Raw genomic sequence first — 19,607 nt, 5'->3', positions numbered from 1 at the left:
TCCTTTATCTATAGCTTATTGGTCATTTAAATTCTCTTGCTTTTCTTGATTTCTTCTTTTTTTCAGCACTAAATTAATTTCCTTCACTGCATCTTCCTCTTTCAGTTGTGCCTCTGCTTTCACAAAAGCCTTCTAAGGGGTGCTCAGAGCACCTCACAAGTCTCTAGACATACCTATACTGAGCCTCAAAGTTGACTTCACAGCTAGAGAACAGACCACTACATATTTCATCCACACACGACTAAATGAAATGTGGCTTCATTAACACTGCCTACTCGAAGTAGTCCTTGGCCTGTCCTACCACACCAAAGCACTCTGGGACGCTGCCAGAAGAGGGCTAGCTGGCACCATTCAAAGTCACAGCAGATGTGGACAATGCAGACAATCATGTCCCAACACTCAAGCCTGCACCCTGGCCAAATCCATTGAGCCTGTAAAGACATGACTGATGTTCCTTAGGCAGGCCCAAGCCAGCATGGGATTAATCAGCACATGCTGCACTACACTGGAGCCATCAATGGCTTTTAACTCCAAGTCACTTCTTTCAGGCACTCCTAGAAATGTAATTTTGTCCTGCACTCTTCATGTGCCAAATCTATCAGTACATTGTCGCCTACTGCTCTTGCCCTCACGAGCATCCCACAGTTTTTCACTCTCCTCTTCCTTTAGCATACCTGCCCTGGCTGTTCTCAACACTCACTTCAATTTAATTAGTATCCTTAGCAATGACTGACAAATCCACTCCTGCCCTGTCTCTGGCTATAATATAATACAGTACCAGTGTCTTTGCTATCTGCCTTGGGAAACTGCTGTGATAATAAATACAAAATTGTGGTCTTTGATGTTGCAGGTTTATCTGGGCAAAGCTTTTTACCACTGGAGATGTGGCTAACCTGATGTGGCCTCTTCTAGAAAGCTCTGAATTTTGGGTCTAGCTAGGCTGTTTGAAACTGCTCTTTGGGTCCTGGTTTAACTCCCATTTAGCTTAAATGCTGGAGGAGAACTTAAAGCAATTTAACTCACTTCCCAAATTTCAATCCTCTTGCATTCTTAACAAAGGCTGAAAACATCTACTATCTATTTCCTAGTCCCTGAAACCCAGACAAGATTGAAAAGCAGGAAAGTACTCATTCCAATTATGTAAAGATGGAAAAATGAACAAGACCCTTTAAAAATCCCCTTGGAGGATGTTAAGGACCTTTCCTATTATTAAAAAGACAATCAAATGTCAGGGCCGATAGCCTGAGACAAGAAGTGTGTCCTTAAGTTGACAGGCTGACTATGAAGCTTCAAGTGATGGCAGTACCTGAGACATGTTTGTTACCCCAAGAATGTCTTGCTCCTAGCCAGGGAGCCCCCAGACTGATATCAAAAAGAGATCTAAATGGGCATGACAGGTTTACACAAACATTTTATTTAAGGGCGAAAAACCAAACTGCAGCTTTGTAGTCATAAAATGAATGCTAAAATGTAACTGTTGTAAGTCAGCAGGGTTTGTGTGGCAAGATACTGCATTCCGAAAATCGTAACAAAACTTGTATTTTAAGTTTCTTTGCAAGAACAGCTTTTAAAGAGCTGAATAACGTTGAGATTTTAAGTGGCCATCAATTATATATTTTCAAACATACAGAATATATGAAAAATGCTGAGGAAAATATTTTGTCAGAAATTATTACTACATCCCTGTTTTCCTTTTTATGTTTTTATGTTCTTTCTTTTCCAATCTACTTCACAGGAAGGGGAAATGACCAAAACCCTAGACTTTTGAGTCTCAGCTCTGCTTGACAGCAGACACTCTGACTCCAGAGGCCAGATCAGCCATCAATTCCAAAAGAATCTGCACCGATTACCACTGTCCATCTCTGTCAAGTTTTATTCTTAAATCTTAGCTAATCTAGAGTCTAGCTGACAGCTTTGGGGAAAGGATCAATACAAAAAGTGACGTATAAATAATAAAGCAAAAAAAAAAAAAAACAAGTTATGTCCCCTGTGTAAATGGTTACTGAATAATATAATAATACTGAAAGCAAACTATACAAAATTCCCAACTTCAAACTGGCCCTCTACTTTTACAAAATATTTATTAAGTAGTTATGCTACAAGACACCATCTTGTCAAGATAGCTAAGTCTAGCTAAGGCTACAAGCTGAAATAATGCAAAATCTTGTTTAAGAAACACGGCACTAAACCACCACTTTTTTCCTACAGGAAGTATGCAACAATTTAGCAGGAATTAGGAAATGCTGAGGTAATTAAATATTTAATAGGTAGTGTTGTGACACTACGTTTTCTGTATTCAGTTGCTGATATCTCCATCCCACAGGTTCAGCTGCCCATCATCTTACTGGATTTCAGGAATCTGCCTTTCAGCAGTAATCTACACACCAATAAAGGCAAGTGTTGCTCAGTATTCAATCACTTACCAAAGTTTTACTTGAGATCTTCTCAATAAAGTCTTAGGTTTACTCCTTCCAAGAAACAAACTATCAATAAATATCAAGATTTCCCCTTTATTTTATTACCTGCAGCAACACTTCTCCAGGTAGGACTGCACCAGTGCTGGTTCAGTCATTTTGCCTTTCAGAGCAAATTCTGAGCTCCAGTACATGCTGAAGCAGCTTGCTTTTGAAGGAGTGCACCCCATGGGAAGGGACTCACATTGGAGCAGTTTGTGAAGAACTGCAGCTTGTAGGAAGGACTCACATTGAAGAAGTTCTCACATGGAGAACTGTCTCTTCTGGGAGGGACCCCATGCTGGAGCAGGGGAGGAGTGTGAGGAGTCCTCCCCCTGAGGAGGAAGGAGCAGCAGAAACGTGTGATGAACTTACCTCAACCCACATTCCCTGTCCTCCTGTACCTCTGGCAGAGAAGGAGGTAGAGAAATCGGGAGAGAAGTTAAGCCCAGCAAGAAGTGAGGGGTTGGGGGAAGGTGTTTTAAAATTGGTTTTATTTTCTCATCATCCTACTCTGACTTGAGTTGGTGATAAATCAAACTGATTTCTCCAAGTCCAGTCTGTTTTGCCTGTGATGGTAATTGGTAAGTGGTCTCTCCCTGTCCTTATCTCAATCCACAAGCCTTTGATTGTATTTTCTCTCCCCTGTCCGTCTGAGGAGGGCAGTGAAAGAGCAGCTTTGGTGGGCACCTGGTGTCCAAACAGGGTCAACCCAACACAGAAACATGTAACACCTCCAGGGAATTAGCTAGGATTTTTGCATATGGAACAGTCTGACTGAGATCACTTCAGTACTGACTCAAAAATCTTTCTCATACGTCATGAAAGAAAATTAACAGCCTTCACCACAGATTTCATTTCAGCACCCACCTCACAAGCAAACTTAAAACACTAAGTCCTGGGAGCAAGACAGTGACTGTAAAATGAGATCCTCACATCTAAATGAAACAGTTTCTAAAACCCCTGAGCATTTCAAAATGAACATAGAAGATGGGTACATACCTATAGCTGTCTTCACTTTCTGAATTCTGCTCCTCATCAGAATCTTTGTATTTATCAGGATCTGGAAGAGTACTTGGATCAAACTCTTCTTCACTTCCACTGTGAGCAAGAAAGGCCACTGTTTCTTCTTCAGCCTATCAGGTGACAAATGGAGAGTTACAAGGCAAGCAAACAAGTCCATGTTACATGCTACAAGCACATTTAATAGGGATGCTGAAACAAAAACCACTGCCCTCAACCACAGTCAAAGCCACTATTATTATAACCAGGAAAACAGAGTAATTTCTGTCATTATCAATACCCTCCCCCCTAAGGCTGTTTGTTAAAGGTTGAAGAAATATTATTCAAAAAGCACAATGATTTGCAGTCAAATTATACCTTCACAATATTGTCATCTGAAATCTACCAAATATGAGATTTGAGCAGGAACTAATTGACAGGTATTTGAGAGCAAGTGTTTAAGTAATACAGAGCTTTACTGTCTCTCAGAAACTCACTGGCAAAGAGATACGAGCTTGTGGGCACATTAATCACTGCTGTAAGCTGTATTTCACCAGATACTCTGATTTAAAACTCATTTGGATGTCCCTACTGTTAAAAACCAAAAAGCTCCTTAAGCTGAGTTAACTGCTCTAAGGGAGTCTCAGCCATTCACCACAAGTGATGTATGTGCTTCAGGCTTCCCCCCGGGACCCCTATCCCTCCTCCCTGGGGCCCAGCTTCCCTCCATCTCCTCAGGATGGGCTGCTGGCTTTGGCAAGTTTTCCTAGGTTGTGAGAACACCCTGCTAATTCCTTAATAAAGAGGGCACAGAAGATGTTGTTCCCTAGAAGTCTTGGATAAGGTGATAAATCTGACTGCTTCTGCAGATACAGATTCTGGTTCATGCAGTCCTGAACTAATGGCACAACTTCTGTGAGTATTTGCTAACAAGCACAAAGAAAGCAGATGGACTGAAGGACATATACATTTGTATATGCACAGTAAAGTGCCAACAAAAAGCTTAGAGGTATTTCCGAAAATGTGAACCTTAGATCCATGCATATTTATGCTGAAAAGTAAAAACAAATGCAAAGAAACTCTAATTAAAGACACTGCTAGATTTTGTTTATAGACCAATCAACATGCACACAGCTGAGTTCCCAAAACAGTACTCATCTAAATGATCCTTCCCTCTATAAATAACTTCACATCCTTAAATATTTAATGTTCATTTTTGTCTGATTTTTCACCAGTCCCATCTATCACCAGGTTTTAAAAGAACACTGTCCTTACGTGCACACACCTCACCACAATAAAAATAAACTAAAAACAAAACAAAAATCATACTAAGTGCCCATTTCATATCTGCATATAAAGAAAGTGAAAGGAAATGAGCAGGTGAAGGGGAAGATTAGGGACCAATGCAAGAGTCCCTTATTGCTTATCCAGGGACATTTGTGCAATGCACTGAAAGAAGCTGAAAAAAGGGATAAAAGCCAGAAGAGAAACTCTTTTTTTTTTTTTTTTTTTTACTATTTTGAAATACAAATAGAGGCAATGTATAGCTGAGTATATAAAATCACCAAAAGCGTTGTCACACTCAGTAGCACTGTAAACTGCCTCAGGTAACACAACCACTGAATGAAAAGCATGTTGATTACCAGGAACTTCAGATGCTACTTCACAACAAAGTTGGTTTTGGTTTTGTGGGGTTTTTGTTTGTTTAAGTACTCTTTTGCTTACAAAAAGTATCTTCTAGCTCCTTAGTTAGTACAATATTACAAAGTGCTAATAACTCAACAGAAAACTATTTTGAACATCACCTTTCTGTTAATGAATTTCCGTATCTGAAAAATATGCTGCATTAAATTGTAGTTTATTTGAATTTCTTTAAACATTAAATATTGCTCTTTACTTGTCCCTTCCATTGCATCTATTCTTTCAGTACAAGTGGTGAATACCAATTACATGTGGGGGTAGGGAATATCCAAAGCTGTTGTACGGAACGAAGTATTTTTGCAGTACTAACATTTATTGGCAGTCATAATTTAAGACTTAGGCTGTTCACGCATATTCTCAGTTATGACAGTAAGATGTTGAGACTGCACTGCTTCCTAAGTTTTGTAGTTTATATATGCTCACATAAGACAATTCACATTCACAGATCAAACCTTCACTTTTAGGTCACATTGGTATTTATTCTTTCCAGTAAAAATTTGCAGAGGTGTGTTCAAGGTAATGCTTACTATAACAAAAGAAATAACTGGCAAAGACACCTCTTTAAATCCATCAAGAATCACAAGGTCATATTTCTTTTAAGTATCACAGCTACATGTTAATTGAAATATTCATAATACCCTGAAATTGTCAAAAACTTGAACATGAGCATTTATCATGCACAGCCGAACAACAGAAACTCATTATTTTCCCCTTCTTGCTTTAAGTTTGTATCAGCCATTCAGGAAGAAGAAATCTTGTGACTTAATTTCATATTATGCACCACAAGAGCTGGAGAAAAAAAAAAAGCCAACAGTAAAATCACAGTTCAAGGTAACTATCATAGAAGTTTTTCAGATAAAAATAGGATACAATTTACAGAATAAGGATTAGATCTTTCTTAAAGTAAACACTATCAAAGAAGAGATTAACTGAAGAACAGGTTTTGATCACCTGTACTTTGTGTCGAAGGTCAGTGCAATGCGTTTTGGAGTGTGTATCTATTACAAAGTTCAACTGTGGAAGGAAACCTACTCAGACATCAGCTCGGGCTGGTCAGGAGAACAGGATTCAGTGGCAATCACCTGCTCATGGGTGACAAGCTCTCTCTTTTTTTTTTAATACCAGATTGTCCCATGCATTTTGCAATCCCATTCCATAGAAACTCTGCACAAAACTTTCAGTTTGAACATGGCATTTCTGCATTCACATAATCTCCCTCTGAGGCATACAGAGATTCTTCCTATGCAAACTCAACAGTTCAGAAAAATTCAACAAAATTTCAGTGCTAGAGGTTTTGGAAACCTTGTTGCCTTCAGCCTTCCACACTGTACCAAGTAGACAAGAATGAACACACTCTACACCTTACTACAGTCATTTTGAAAACACACACTAGATGAGGCAAACAGGTCAGATTCCCCTAGAGATTTTTCCCTGCTTCTCGACAGAATATTTCCAATACAGCTTCTTATTGTCTTTATTACAATACATAATGACAACTTCCTCTCTTTGTAAAGAAGGCAGGCTAAGAGATGCTAAAAATGAAGAAATTGATGTTCCTTTTTAAGAAAGCAGACACCCAAGGGACTCAAAAGTTCAAAACAGTAAAATGATTTCTAACAGGTATTGGGCACTCCGGTGCAAGCTATCTGTTACAATCAGATAAAAAGGGAGAACTAAAAACCCAAATGATTAAAACCTGCACTTGCATTAAAAATGTTCTATTTTCCAAGGTTTAATTTATAGAATACATACCTATTATAGTATTTAATTTACATCTAATTTAACAGGTGTTTAATTTTTTATCCAATTACATTGCCTTTTATGTTGCAATTTAACATAATCCTCTGAGTAATCTATCAGTTCCTAGCAAACAGGTTAAAGGGAAAGAAATAATTGCTTAGGCACTATCAGTTCTGTCAACAGTACTTTGTAAAGCATAGTTGGAGAATACTTCCAATCAGCTAAAACCAAAGCATTTCAGGTTTGTTTAGAAGTTGATTAGACTTGAGTCCATCAACAGTCATACAATATTCAGTTCCTTTTGAGAACTGCCACTCTTTATCTTTTGTTAATAACATGGCCTCTCCCAGTAAGTGATGTTTGTGATTTTGATGCTAAGAAAATGTAAGATTTAAATACTGTAGGAGGTTACCCCACACAAGTACACAACTTCTAAATATTTAGCATATTACTGCTCCTATAAAAAGATATTTACAAATACAATCCCTTTAATGATCTGACAGCATTTTGGATTTTATTTTCTTCTTTTTGACAATTATTTTTCAGATAAAAATTTGTTTCTGCATCATGTTTATGACAGAATGCATAAAGAGAGGTTTTGTCCTTTAAAACATCTAACTCTGGATTCACCTGATTGCCTCACAGGGTTGTTTTTTTTTCATAGCCTGTACCCCCAACACACAACACAGTGTCCCCAGTTGATGTACGGTTGCTCCAATATTTCATCATCTACAGCGCCCCAAAGGAATACAGCTCTTCTGTCAGTTCACAAATAGGAATACAGCCTTTGATGTAGCCAGGGTGTTTGATCCAACAGTTGCTTTGAAGATCAAATCCAAAGCCTTAGACAATACTGAAAACTGAATGGGCACCAGTGGAGTGAACCAAGTGCTGAGCTGATACATAAAGGACTGCCTAAATCATCCTGAAATTGGACAACTACATTCCATGTCATGTAACTCATCAATAGCCTTCAAATCCAAACGCAGAAAGTATAATTTCCATTGAGGGAAGGAACTTGAAAACCAAGAAGGAAAGGGCACCTTTTGACCACATTTCTAAGTGTGCAGTGGTGTCTAAGTTTAAACTTCATGAACTGTGACCAACTCATGTGAGCTTTCTTCCTGTTGTCTTCTACTCTTTGTCTTCTACATTAACATTGAACATTAATTCTTCTAGGTGGCATACACGTCGATTTCACAATTGGTTTTGCCACTCCTCCTAGACCTGTTTCTTCTTGTGACTAAGTAGGAAGTGGTACACAAATGAGTGGGAAGAGGAGAGAACAAGTTGTTGTTGCAGGACTGTCTGTTCCCTTGGTCTAGAGCACACAGGTGCACTCAAGGCAAAACACACAAAGGAGGTGATGTAGACATGAATAGGGTCTACTGTTTCAGAAGGACTGGCCAAATTCCATGGGCCAGACCAGAAAGACTGGCAGCCAAAATCTGGAGAAAACAAGGTTGCAGGTTAGTCAGATAGACATAGTCTTTGCACTATGATGATCTAACTGATCCTCAGGCTCTGGAAGGAGTTAGCCATAGCTCCTAGTTTTCACATAGCTCCTAGTTTTTGTAGGAGATCATTCTTGGTTTTCAGAAGAAAGGACAGATAACTCTTAGCTTCATCTTCAAATCATTCACAGTTCCAATCATGAGCAGCCATGGTTCAATTTCATCCAGGAATTTTTTCTTTTCTAAGCAATCTAATGTCTTGAATAATACAATTAGCCTATTTTAGCCAGCAGAATGCTGCTTTTACCAATGGTCTCCAATAATGTACATGAAAATACCTGGTTTTCTTTCTTGGCATTTCTAAATGCCCCACATTTTATGATCAGTGAATGGGTAGCCTGTGTTCCAAACTAGCTCACACTGAGGTGCATATACTGACATTCGAATCTTTGTTCTGAAACTACAGCAAAGCAATTTGTGCTGGAAATGCCTCCTGCCACAAGCACAGTTCAGAACCACTGAAAACACAAAAATCACAGAAATTTCCAAACATTCACTTCTGGATTTTTTATACTGGTAAAGCTTCTGTCATTTTCACACTAGTAAGTATACGTTTTATCTGTAGACTTGATCGCTACAAAGTACTTACAGTCCATACCAGAATTGACAGCAGCATAATAAATGTATATAGAGAAAGATAATATAATTTAATAAATATACAATTACAAACGCATCTATCTCAAACAGAATGCCAAGAACTTCTGAATCTACTTAGAGACTTTTTTCTTTTAATGCATTTGCTCTTATCTGTATTTGAATTGCAATGGGTACATCTTATGCTTTTAATTTTTTTTTTTAGTTGCATTAAAAAGACTCATGTGGAATACACAAAATTTCTGCAAGTTGTTACTAGCCACAATTATCGATATGATTTTAGCAAGAGGGCACACTAATAACATTCTGGTGGAAAGGTCAGGATAAAAACCGACGATACTGTTAACTTAAATGTAATTCATGTTATGGACATGAAAACACAACTTAAAAGAAACTAAGCTGCTAGGTGGGTAGCACTGGAAGCAAAATATACACTGGAATAGATGAAATTTAGACAAGCAGAAGGGTTTAACTTCCTGCATACACTCTTGGTTTCAGATTACTGGTACACAGATTTCACAGGAATGGAAGCTAATAGTACCAGTGTAATGAAATATGGGCATGAGCAAACAACTGGTTTATTTGTCATAGCAGATCAAACCTGGGATCTTCAGTACCATAAAGCCTCCAGCACTTGAGTTAACAGAGTAGTAGCTTCATCTTTGGCAAAGTACAAAGTTTCCTGTGCCTCTCATGCCAGCATGCTACCACACACATTAAAGCCCTGTCTGAAACAAAATTGATTTAAAGCATTTAATAATGGAAAGGCTTCAAACCAGAAAAGTCTAAACAATTTTCATTTTGAAATCTTTTTAATGCTAGGTTGTCAGGGATTATTTTGCTTGCAAGTGGGCAAGTAGTACTGAAAAAAAAAAAAAGTGTGTTATTTGCTGTGCCTTTTAAAAATAAATGAATAAAGAATTCTGGGAGAATTAAACATACCAGAGATGTGTCCAAAAGACTAAGGCCCTCCCAAAAAACAGAAAACCACAGTGCAGAACATTCGTTTTAGACTTATATTCTTCACACATAATCCCTGGACTGTCTCTTTACATTCCCTCTTTCTCTCCACTTTTAGGTTCACAGCATTCATGGCTGTCAGCTCAAATACAGAAAGCAATTCTCCAAAGTAGTCCCTGTGCTCCAACGTTTCGACACATCAGTCTTCTCCAGGGAACCTCAGCATACATCCACAGAGACAGTGCCTACACAAGAGAATTTTCTCTGTTGCTTTTTGGCACTTTTGAATGTGCCTGAAGGAACTGCACCCTCTGTCATGATGCAGCAGAGCTGTCCCACCACCACTGCTACTCTTAGGGGAGACTGGCAGCAGAGACCACACTTGGCTTAGCAGTGCATATTCTTCAAGAATGAACAGATCAACAGTAGCAGTGACATGAAATGATCAGAAGGGAAATCTTGTAAGTCATGTAATTTTGTAAACTCATTAGCTCTTTTCTTGAAAAAAGAACTGATCTGTGCTTGGTACACAAGGAACAGCAACACTGGCATTAAGCACTTGTCCTATGACAAGACTTTCATGTTTCCCTGCTACTGCTTAAGCCACATGCTCTAAATGCTCATACAAAATACCTACGTAAAACAGCAAATTTACAGCGAGAAAGCTATGAATCAAATTAAACCCTCACAGTGAAAGTTATTTTAACTGCTATTGCTGCTTCTACGTACAGAACTGAGGACAAGAAGACAAGCAGTGTTGCTCACAGTGCCAACTCAACTGCTTGCTATGAGAATGAGACCATGTCTGCTTTCATTCAGGATCTATTCAGCTGCAGCAATAGATTGACATTTGTTCGAACATGTAAACAAATAACCAGTAAATCAGAAAGCATCTGACTCATGCTGCACACTTACAGGGTCATTAATTATTAATCATCTGTTGTTGTCAAATCCACCTTTCCAATCCATGAACCCCTTTCTATGAAATTTTGCAAGAGAGAGCTGCTGGCTCAAAGAGGGTCAGGGTTAAGTAGAGGACATGAAAGAACAGATGAATACAGCCTGAAGAAGGACAAGGAAGCAAGCTGCCTCGGGAAGATTATGAGCAATGGGCATGACACAGCAGGAGACCTGCCCTCTTTGTTTTTCCACAGGCAAAAGTGGGATCCTGGATGAAGGAACTGAAAAAGCTTCTAAGGTAGACTGGCAGACAGCCACCAGCAGACAGAAAATCCTAATATCCCTTGGTAATGTCTTTATCTATATGAACAAATCAAAAAGATATGTCTTAGAAATGCCAAGTAGGAAGAACAAGATTTATATGAGGCAAGATCCTTTAGACCAACTAACTGAAAAAACCCACAATTTTCAGGTCTAAAATGTACAGCAAAGTCAAAGAAAAAAAACCCGCAAATTAAGAATAATTGCTGAGAGTTACTGTTACTCAGGGCATTGAGATGAAATGTAGAATTGTGTGTGCAATAGGGCTGGAGAATGCTAGTACAGGGAACTCCACAGATGGGTTCTCCTCAGGAAAGAGAGAGCACATAATTTGTTATCTGTGGAAAAAGAAGGGACAAAAGGAGGATTAAGAAGGATTTAGATAAGCAGTATAAAGTGACCACAGCAGTACTAAGGCACAGGCTAAAGCGAGAGGCAGTGCTGATACCCACGGTGACTGTGAAAGAAGATAGCAAGGAGGGTTGGACTTCTCTCTTGAAAATTGCCTAATTCATATAACATCAGCTAAGATTTCGATTTGGACAGAAATGTAGAGCTGGAGGAGAGAGCCTGAGATAAGACTCATTAGTACAGACATGGATTTGTATTCATGAACAGGATTTCTCCACAGATAAGAGGAAGAAAAAAGCAAAAGACAAAGCTGTGTGAAATACTGCCCTAGGAGACAAGACTGTGAGGTTCCTGGAAGGAGGAACTACTAGAGAAGACAGACACCAGAAGAGGCTGGTCACTTCTGCAAACGCCCTAAAACTTAGAGCAGATATGGAAAGGCCAAGTGAACGACCAAGAGAACAAGAGGAAGGCTGGTTAATGTCAGGGGTCTCACAGAAAAGGAACTGTGGAAGACAGAAATGAGTGAAAAATTGCTAAAGAACAGGATGGATGTTGTCTGCTGAGCAGAACTGAAACACGTCTGCATTGCAAATGAATAGAAGGGCACAAAGAAATGTGGCAGCTTGAAAAGTACAAAAGGCCAGTGTGGAAGTGGGAATCAAAGATGATCAGGAAAGAAACAAAAGGCAAAAGTGAGACTGCCAAAGAGAGGAAGACTATTGAGAGAACACCTTATAGATATGACAGTGATGACAAAGAGAGCCATGGCGGAGAGAAGAGCTGGATGAAGCTATTTAAAAAATGGGTAAAAATAGGAAAAGGGAGGAGTAAGAAGGCATGAGAATGGCACTGGAGCTGATTGAGGAGGCAGAAAAACAAGGCTGATGTACCTGAGAACAGGTAGCAGCAGCTATAGGAATTAAATCAACAATAGCAAACAGAACTAGTACATTGGTTGTTGGGGTTTGGGGGGTTTGTTTGGGTGTGTGGGTGTGGGTGGTGGTGGGGTTTTGGGTGGGGTGGGGTTTTTGGTTGTTTTTAAATCAACAACAGCAAACAGAACTAGTAAACGCGTGGTTAAACAGCCAAAGGCACCTCTTCACCTGGCAGATGGCAAAGCCACAAAAGAATATAGAAGGTGTTAGAAGTTTACATGGGCTCAAAAACTAGGTAGGTAACAGTAAAAAAATCTACCAAGGGGCAGTAAGTACAGCAGTGGTGTGCCTTTGCACCTGAAAGTCCCTGAGCTGCCAATCTCTTCAGCCAGGGAACATAACAAGATCACAGTTTGAAAACTACTCTGCAGGTATGACTGCAGATTTTCCTGAAAACCAGCTAGAAAGAACTTCCAGATCTGACAGTGAGAAAGGGAGAAAGTCAATCCTATTTCAGTAGGCAGCTATTTTTTTCATCTGAAGCAATTTTTTTTCCCCACTGCTATACTGTTTTCAATCAGTCTTTTAGGGTTTCTTGTATAAATATCACAGTTTATTAAATTAATCTGATGAAGAAGATTATCATCTAATTCTCACCCCAAGAACAGAATGTGAAACAATGCGATGAGGGGAAAATTGAAAGTTGAGACGACTTTCCACCAAAAGCCTAAGCCTGTGCCTTAAGTATATTCATTAAATGTACCAGTGGTGATCATATGTAATGGACCACTGAGGAGTGCACACCGCACTACCTCAAACTGTCCTTGGGTTTTATTCTGCTGCCAAGATGTCTCACCCTATTTCCAGTGACTGAGCAACAACTTTCAGGTTTAATAACTGAAATGTAAGTGGTATACAAATACTTATCTGTAGGTATAATTAGCATATTATAGACTTCCAACTGACTTCTCGCTACTTCCCTCGCTACTCCCATACTTCCAGCAAATCAGTCTCAAACGTAAGCACTGAAAGCATCTTTACAAATTTTAACCTAGGAAATTGCAGCTTTCAGCTAAGAACACATTCTACCTTACAGGTGTTCATTTGCTTGCCTGTTCATTTCAACAACGTCTGAAAAATCTTTATACTGCATAAATAATGTATTATATCCATAACAACAGGATACAGTACACTGTATGATTGATTATCTTGGCATTTAGCTCTTGTGGGAACAGCTTTTGTGAAATACGGCTCTATTGGACTCTCACAAAATTACATTTTGGTAAAACTGTCTGAACGATTAAACCCAGGTATGGCTAGACATAATGTTATTAACATTGTGCACACAGGTACAAACTTGAACTTTTCATACTGTACCAAAGCAGTGCTATTTTATGTTTGTCACTCAAGGGATCACATAGCAAAGTCAGGGTGGACCAATTTAAAACAGTGATTTGAATCACTAATCATAAGCCCGACTAAAATCAGGAAACTTTCTATGCACACAGTGGTTTACCCAAGTAACCACTGCTACATTTGGTTTTATTTCAGTATTCTAAGGCACAGTTGTTTTACACTGGACTTTGCACAAAATTTTATATTATTTCATGCTAACTCTTTAAAGCCCCAATTTTTCCTTTCCCATTTTTCTTTTCCATAATGACATTAGCGAGTGATAAAAAAGACAAAATTTATTTGCCAAGTGATTACTATTCATTTTTTAATCATGGTTGATGTCAAGTTTATTCCTATTCCACTTGAAATTGAAACAATTTCAACCAGAACTTTAATTATTTTCTCCAGAACTTTAATTATTTTCTAAAACATATATCTTATGCATATTATTTGAAAACTACTAATTGTTTAGATAGAAACAAATACAGCAGATACATGGAAGAAAAATCAAGTTCATCCAAGTGAGTGCTGTACTGTAAATTTAACATTTATTAAGGTACACATTCTCTGCTGCTAACAAAATTAACTACTGAGCACTCTGTCTTTTGAGATTTTGGTATGGCTAACAGTCTCAAACCTAATTTATATTCACAGACTGAAAGGGAACAGTAAGAATAAACAAAGATAATCAGTCCCTCAAATCCCAATATGTTTTTCAGCCTTTAACTGCACATTGAATTGAATATATCTAAATGAAGAAAATATTTCAGAACCAGAAGAGGATACAACTTGTTATGAAAACACAGTTAAGTTTTCCAGTTAATGATTGTTATCTAAATCACAGTGCTATCTGAAACTTTATTTCTTGAATTCTTTATTTTTAGATTATGCTAGTATTTTTTCTCATAGATCATTACTTAATAGCTTCATTTTACCTATTGTTTTTAAGTTATCAAAAAGAAAATAATGGATCTAACATTTTTATCTATTATGTTATTCATAATTATAAGAGAGCCAACCATTCCCTCCATTCCCCCAAATACTTGCAACATACATAGAGAATGTAAAGGGAAGGAACAAGAAAACAAGAAGGATAAATGTTAATCTCACTGATTTAAAAATAAATCATAGCATGCTTAGAAAGTTGTCAGAAAAAATAATTTTAGCCTAACTTTTCTGTTCATTATGAACTCCAGTACAAACAGCTTGTTTGCTCTCATGACTTTTTGGCATTACACAGTCTGTTTGCAATTATGATTTGTCATACATTAGTAAATACTGAAAACAGAAATAGCAAACTGAAAACAGGGTCTACTAGCTTGAATGTAGACATATTGCCAGTTCTCATTAATTCACTGGCCACAACTGATAGAAAGGCATAAGCTTTTATTATCCTAATAGACTTCCAGCAGCAACAGAATTTAGTAGAGCTCTGTGATATGCTTTCTCTATAGGTCACATTGATGAGAAGCATGATCTTCACAACAAATAAAAGTAAACATATCAAATAAAACATAAGCCTGACACTATGTAATATTCATGAGTATTATCACCCTGTAAAGTTGAGGTTCTAACTCTGCATTATACCATCATCCTCCAGAACCTTTGCTTGTTTTAAATTAATAAACTTAATTCATTCTGGATTTCAGATTGCTGGAAGGAGCTCAAAGACGTGAACTAGCTGAAATGTCGTAACATAACTTCCAGCAACTGGATGACTGGTTAGTCCCATTACTCTGATAATTTCAGTACAGACAAATCTCTTTAAGTGCTCCCTGGTTGAGGAAAAACCCAGTGAATGGCCATGTTCCAAAAAGCCAAAAACTGTCTCTGAGACATCTTTAATCCTGACACAGAAGCCTCTCTGATACATGCTGCAGAGCAACTGTATCAACAGAAAACAAAGACTTCCAGAACAATTAGGGCTGGTGGCCACCAACTCCATTGCCCTCCCCAGTGAAGAAGGTGTAATTCCATCATTCCTGTCTTTGGTTTTTAACGCTTCAGTAATGAGGATCCCACAGGTTCCCCACAGACTTATTCCAGTATTTAGACAATCTCACCATTGAAATATATTTATAGAGTTGTCTACGCTGAATTTCCCTGATACAAACCTGTGACTTGTTACACTAGTCTGAGAACAGTCTGAGAACTAAATGAACAGATTGTTCATTTACTTTTTAAGCATTTGACCTACTTCAAGTTCTCCCTAGACCATGCCAACTGTCATAGCGCTTCCCAGCCAGGATACAGGTTTGAAAACCACTTTTTTGGCCTGCTGAAAATTGAGATGCAGACCTACTGCTTGTCCTGCTCAAGGACACAAAGACTCTGTAAGCCCACTTTCTGAAGAGAACACTAGGTAAAAAAAACAACAAAACCAAACCACATCTGTCAGCTGGTCTGGCACCCAACCAAGGACAAAGATAGACTGATCAGTCCAACAAGAAATGTTCATGTTCTCATGTATGCGGAGAAACATAGCGACTGGATGGGAGCCAAGCAAACTGCAAGAGCAGAGTGTGGGAGAGGAGAAATGCCACCAAGCAGTGACCACGCAGAGGTCCAATTCAGCCACCCGCTTCAGTCAGACTCCTCTGCTTGATGCAGCACTTGATCACCCCCTCCGGTCTTTGTGGAGCAGACCCATGATTCAGGCTACCTCAAGGTTCTCGTGGTCTTGGCAATATCCCACCACTGGAACACCAAAATCATAGGTACATGCTTTAGTGTGCTAAGCAATGCACCTCTAGCAAGCTACTGAAGCACACATGCTTTTTACTGCATTCCTGAGGTCCCTACGGGATTCCAACAATAATCCACTCAATGCACGAGACTGCAGGATGACACTTCACCCCAGTTTCTGGTTTTGAGGCAAATCACTACTTCTTAAGGAAAAAAAAAAAAAATCCCAACCAAACTCAGGTTGATAAAAGTGTTTTACCACAGGCAGCCAAACATTTAGAAATCTTTCCTAAACTTATGAAAGGAACAGGATTTCCTATGGCCATGTTAGACCTCCTGAAAACCCATCCTCAAGATTTATTTGGCTCTTAAAACCTACAAAGCTACATGAAGGACCAATTAGGGGTTACTGGTGTTTACAGTTTCAGTCTTAACAAAAATGGAAAGGCAGCAACTATAACATACCTCATTCACAGAAATCATACTCAACTGCTACCATCTCCACTAGCTTCCATGCAATGATTTACATTTACATATTTAGATTTACATAATTCTTCAGTTCTTGACCTGTTTAATACTTAAAATGATAGACAAAAACCAATCCTGTTTGTTTAGAAAACTTTTTTTGATCTGTTAGGTTAAACAAACACAAACAAACTAAAGAACTGTGACTCTGGAACTATGCTAAACGTGATTATAATTTTAGAGACATAGTAGTATTTCTCCATCTGAGAAATGCTGGGCCCAAAGTGCCTGGTCCTCTTGATGTAAGTCACGTATCTTTGCAAGGCAAACATTTTATTTTGAAAGGAGTATTTTTGCTTTCTTCAGGGCTCTTTACAAACTGACCATTTTAGGATTTCAGCTTCAGTAGTGCCACCTGATCAATAAATACAGTTGTGATTTGACTGTATCCACAAACCTATATTTTCACACATGTAACTTAAAAGGGTTATGCTTCCTTTTCAAGTTCCTGAAGTTTCAAAATTTTGAGGCTAAAATTCAACAACAGATTGTACTGGGTCTGACTGAGATGGAGTTAATTTTCCCTTCCCCACAGCAGCCCTCATAGCACTGTGCTTTGTACTGGTAGCTAGAAAGGTGTTGGTACCACACCAGCACTTTGGCTACTGCTGAGCAGTGCTCGCACAGCATCAAGGCTGTCCCTCCAACATTCCCCCCACCAGCAGGCAGGGACTGGGTGAGATCTTGGGAGGGGATGCATGCAGGACAGCTGACCCAAACTGATCAAAGGGATATTCCACACCGTATGACACCTGCTCAGCAATAAAAGCTAAGAGAAAGGAGGGGGGCATTTGTCATTGCAATGTTTCTCTTCCAAAGCAACCACTATGCATCCTGAAGCCCTGCTTCCTTGGAAGTGGCTTGGCATTGCCTACTGATAGAAGTAGTAAGAAGAAATCTTTTGTTTTCCTTTGCTTATGTGCACAACCTTTGATTTTGCTTTATTAAACTGCCTTTATCCTGACCTGACCCATAAGGCTTTCTCCATCTTATTTTCTTCACACCACTACCACCCCCCCTCCATCCTGCAGAGGAGGGCAGTGAAAGAGGAGCTTGGTGGGCACCTGGCAGCAGCCGAGGTCAACCCACCACACCTATGGAAAATAAAGCATTTGTTATATCACATTCTACTTGGCATACAATATTAGCACAGAGAACATTTGCTAAAGGTACTGTTGAGTGAAAATCCTTGTTACATTATGCATGACTTCCCAAAGCACTGACTACATAATATCCATCATGAAATTCAGAATATAGAACTAAATTTAGAAAGAAGTATAATCAGACCTGTGATCAGGATGCTGACATCTCCAGTTATGAGTTTTAATTAAACTTGCTTTTTGTATTAAGTCTATTTTTATTACATAGGCACAGAATCGTGTTTTATAGATTATGCATAACTAAAAAGATAAAATAGCTATTTGTAAATGCCTTTTCTTAAAGGGACTTCAAAATGCAAGTCAAAGCTCCACAACTTCTCTTTATAGTTGTGATCAAGAGGCACCACTGCTGAACATGTTCAACCTCTTTGAAGACTTCAGCCACTTTGCTGGCAATCTTTCCACTTCCCAAATATTGGTTCCTGTGACAACAGGATGATAAATGAGGTTGTTGGGTGATAGACTGCATAGATCACTTTTCCATCAGGAAGTATATTACCAAAAAATAAAAGCGAAGAGATTCTTGGACATCTCTGATGCATCAGACTAACCCTGGGATTCCACAGATTCTGTCCTTTGATACCAAGGATATCTCCCTACTAAGCAGATGAGGTCTTAATCTCTCTGTATTTTGCCACGTGATATACCACAAAGATTTTTTTGTAACTTCCTACTAGAAATAAGAAACAGACAGGAACCTTATTTATGAGCTTTGTTTTCTTTCCAATGTAGGTAGAATGGCCAGAACCACCATATTGCATATGCTGTAATAAGTCTAAGGACATTTCAGCTTATCAGTCTTAAATCCCTGGTTTCTTCAAGAGGTGATCCTGCCCCTTTATTCTGCTCTCCTGAGACCTCACTTGGAGTATTGTGTGCAGTTCTGGTGTCCTCAACATAAAAAGGACATGGAACTGTTGGAACAAGTCCAGAGGAGGGCCATGAGGATGATCAGGGGACTGGAGCACTTCCTGTAAGAAGACAGGCTGAGAAAGTTGGTGCTGTTCAGCCTGGAGAAGAGAAGGCTGCGTGGAGACCTCATAGCAGCCTTCCAGTATCTGAAGGGGGCTTATAGGGATGCTGGGGAGGGACTATTCATTAGGAACTGTAGTGATAGGACAAGGGGTAATGGGTTAAAACTTAAACAGGGGAAGTTTAGATTGGATATAAGGAGGAAATTCTTTCCTGTTAGGGTGGTGAGGCACTGGAATAGGTTGCCCAGGGAGGCTGTGAATGCTCCATCCCTGGCAGTGTTCAAGGCCAGGTTGGACAGAGCCTTGGGTGATACGGTTTAGAGCGAGGTGTCCCTGCCCATGACAGGGGGGGTGGAACTTGATGATCTTAAGGTCCTTTCCAACCCTAACTGTTCTATGATTCTATGTGTAAGAGTTAAACAAATGGCCTGAACAGAATACTTTTACAGGTGGA

The 19,607-nt window shown here is 39.0% G+C and overlaps 1 protein-coding gene across 1 annotated transcript in view; it reads right to left on the bottom strand.

Annotated features, from left to right (window-relative positions):
- The window catches only part of DDX10 (DEAD-box helicase 10), a 166,044-nt gene that overhangs the window by 7,164 nt on the left and 139,273 nt on the right, over positions 1-19,607 (bottom strand). Inside the window, exon 17 of the mRNA XM_061374426.1 lies at positions 3,456-3,589. Coding sequence (XP_061230410.1) covers positions 3,456-3,589 — 134 coding nt within the window. The remainder of the gene's footprint in view (positions 1-3,455; positions 3,590-19,607) is intronic.

Source organism: Neopsephotus bourkii, unplaced genomic scaffold, assembly GCF_033783945.1.
Source record: "Neopsephotus bourkii isolate Nb327-2 ecotype Australia unplaced genomic scaffold, CSIRO-AGI_Nbou_v1 NB_1638, whole genome shotgun sequence".
In the NCBI taxonomy this organism is placed as follows: domain Eukaryota; kingdom Metazoa; phylum Chordata; class Aves; order Psittaciformes; family Psittacidae; genus Neopsephotus; species Neopsephotus bourkii.
Note: the sequence above shows the minus strand (reverse complement) of the source record. Positions and strands in the feature narration are given on the sequence as shown.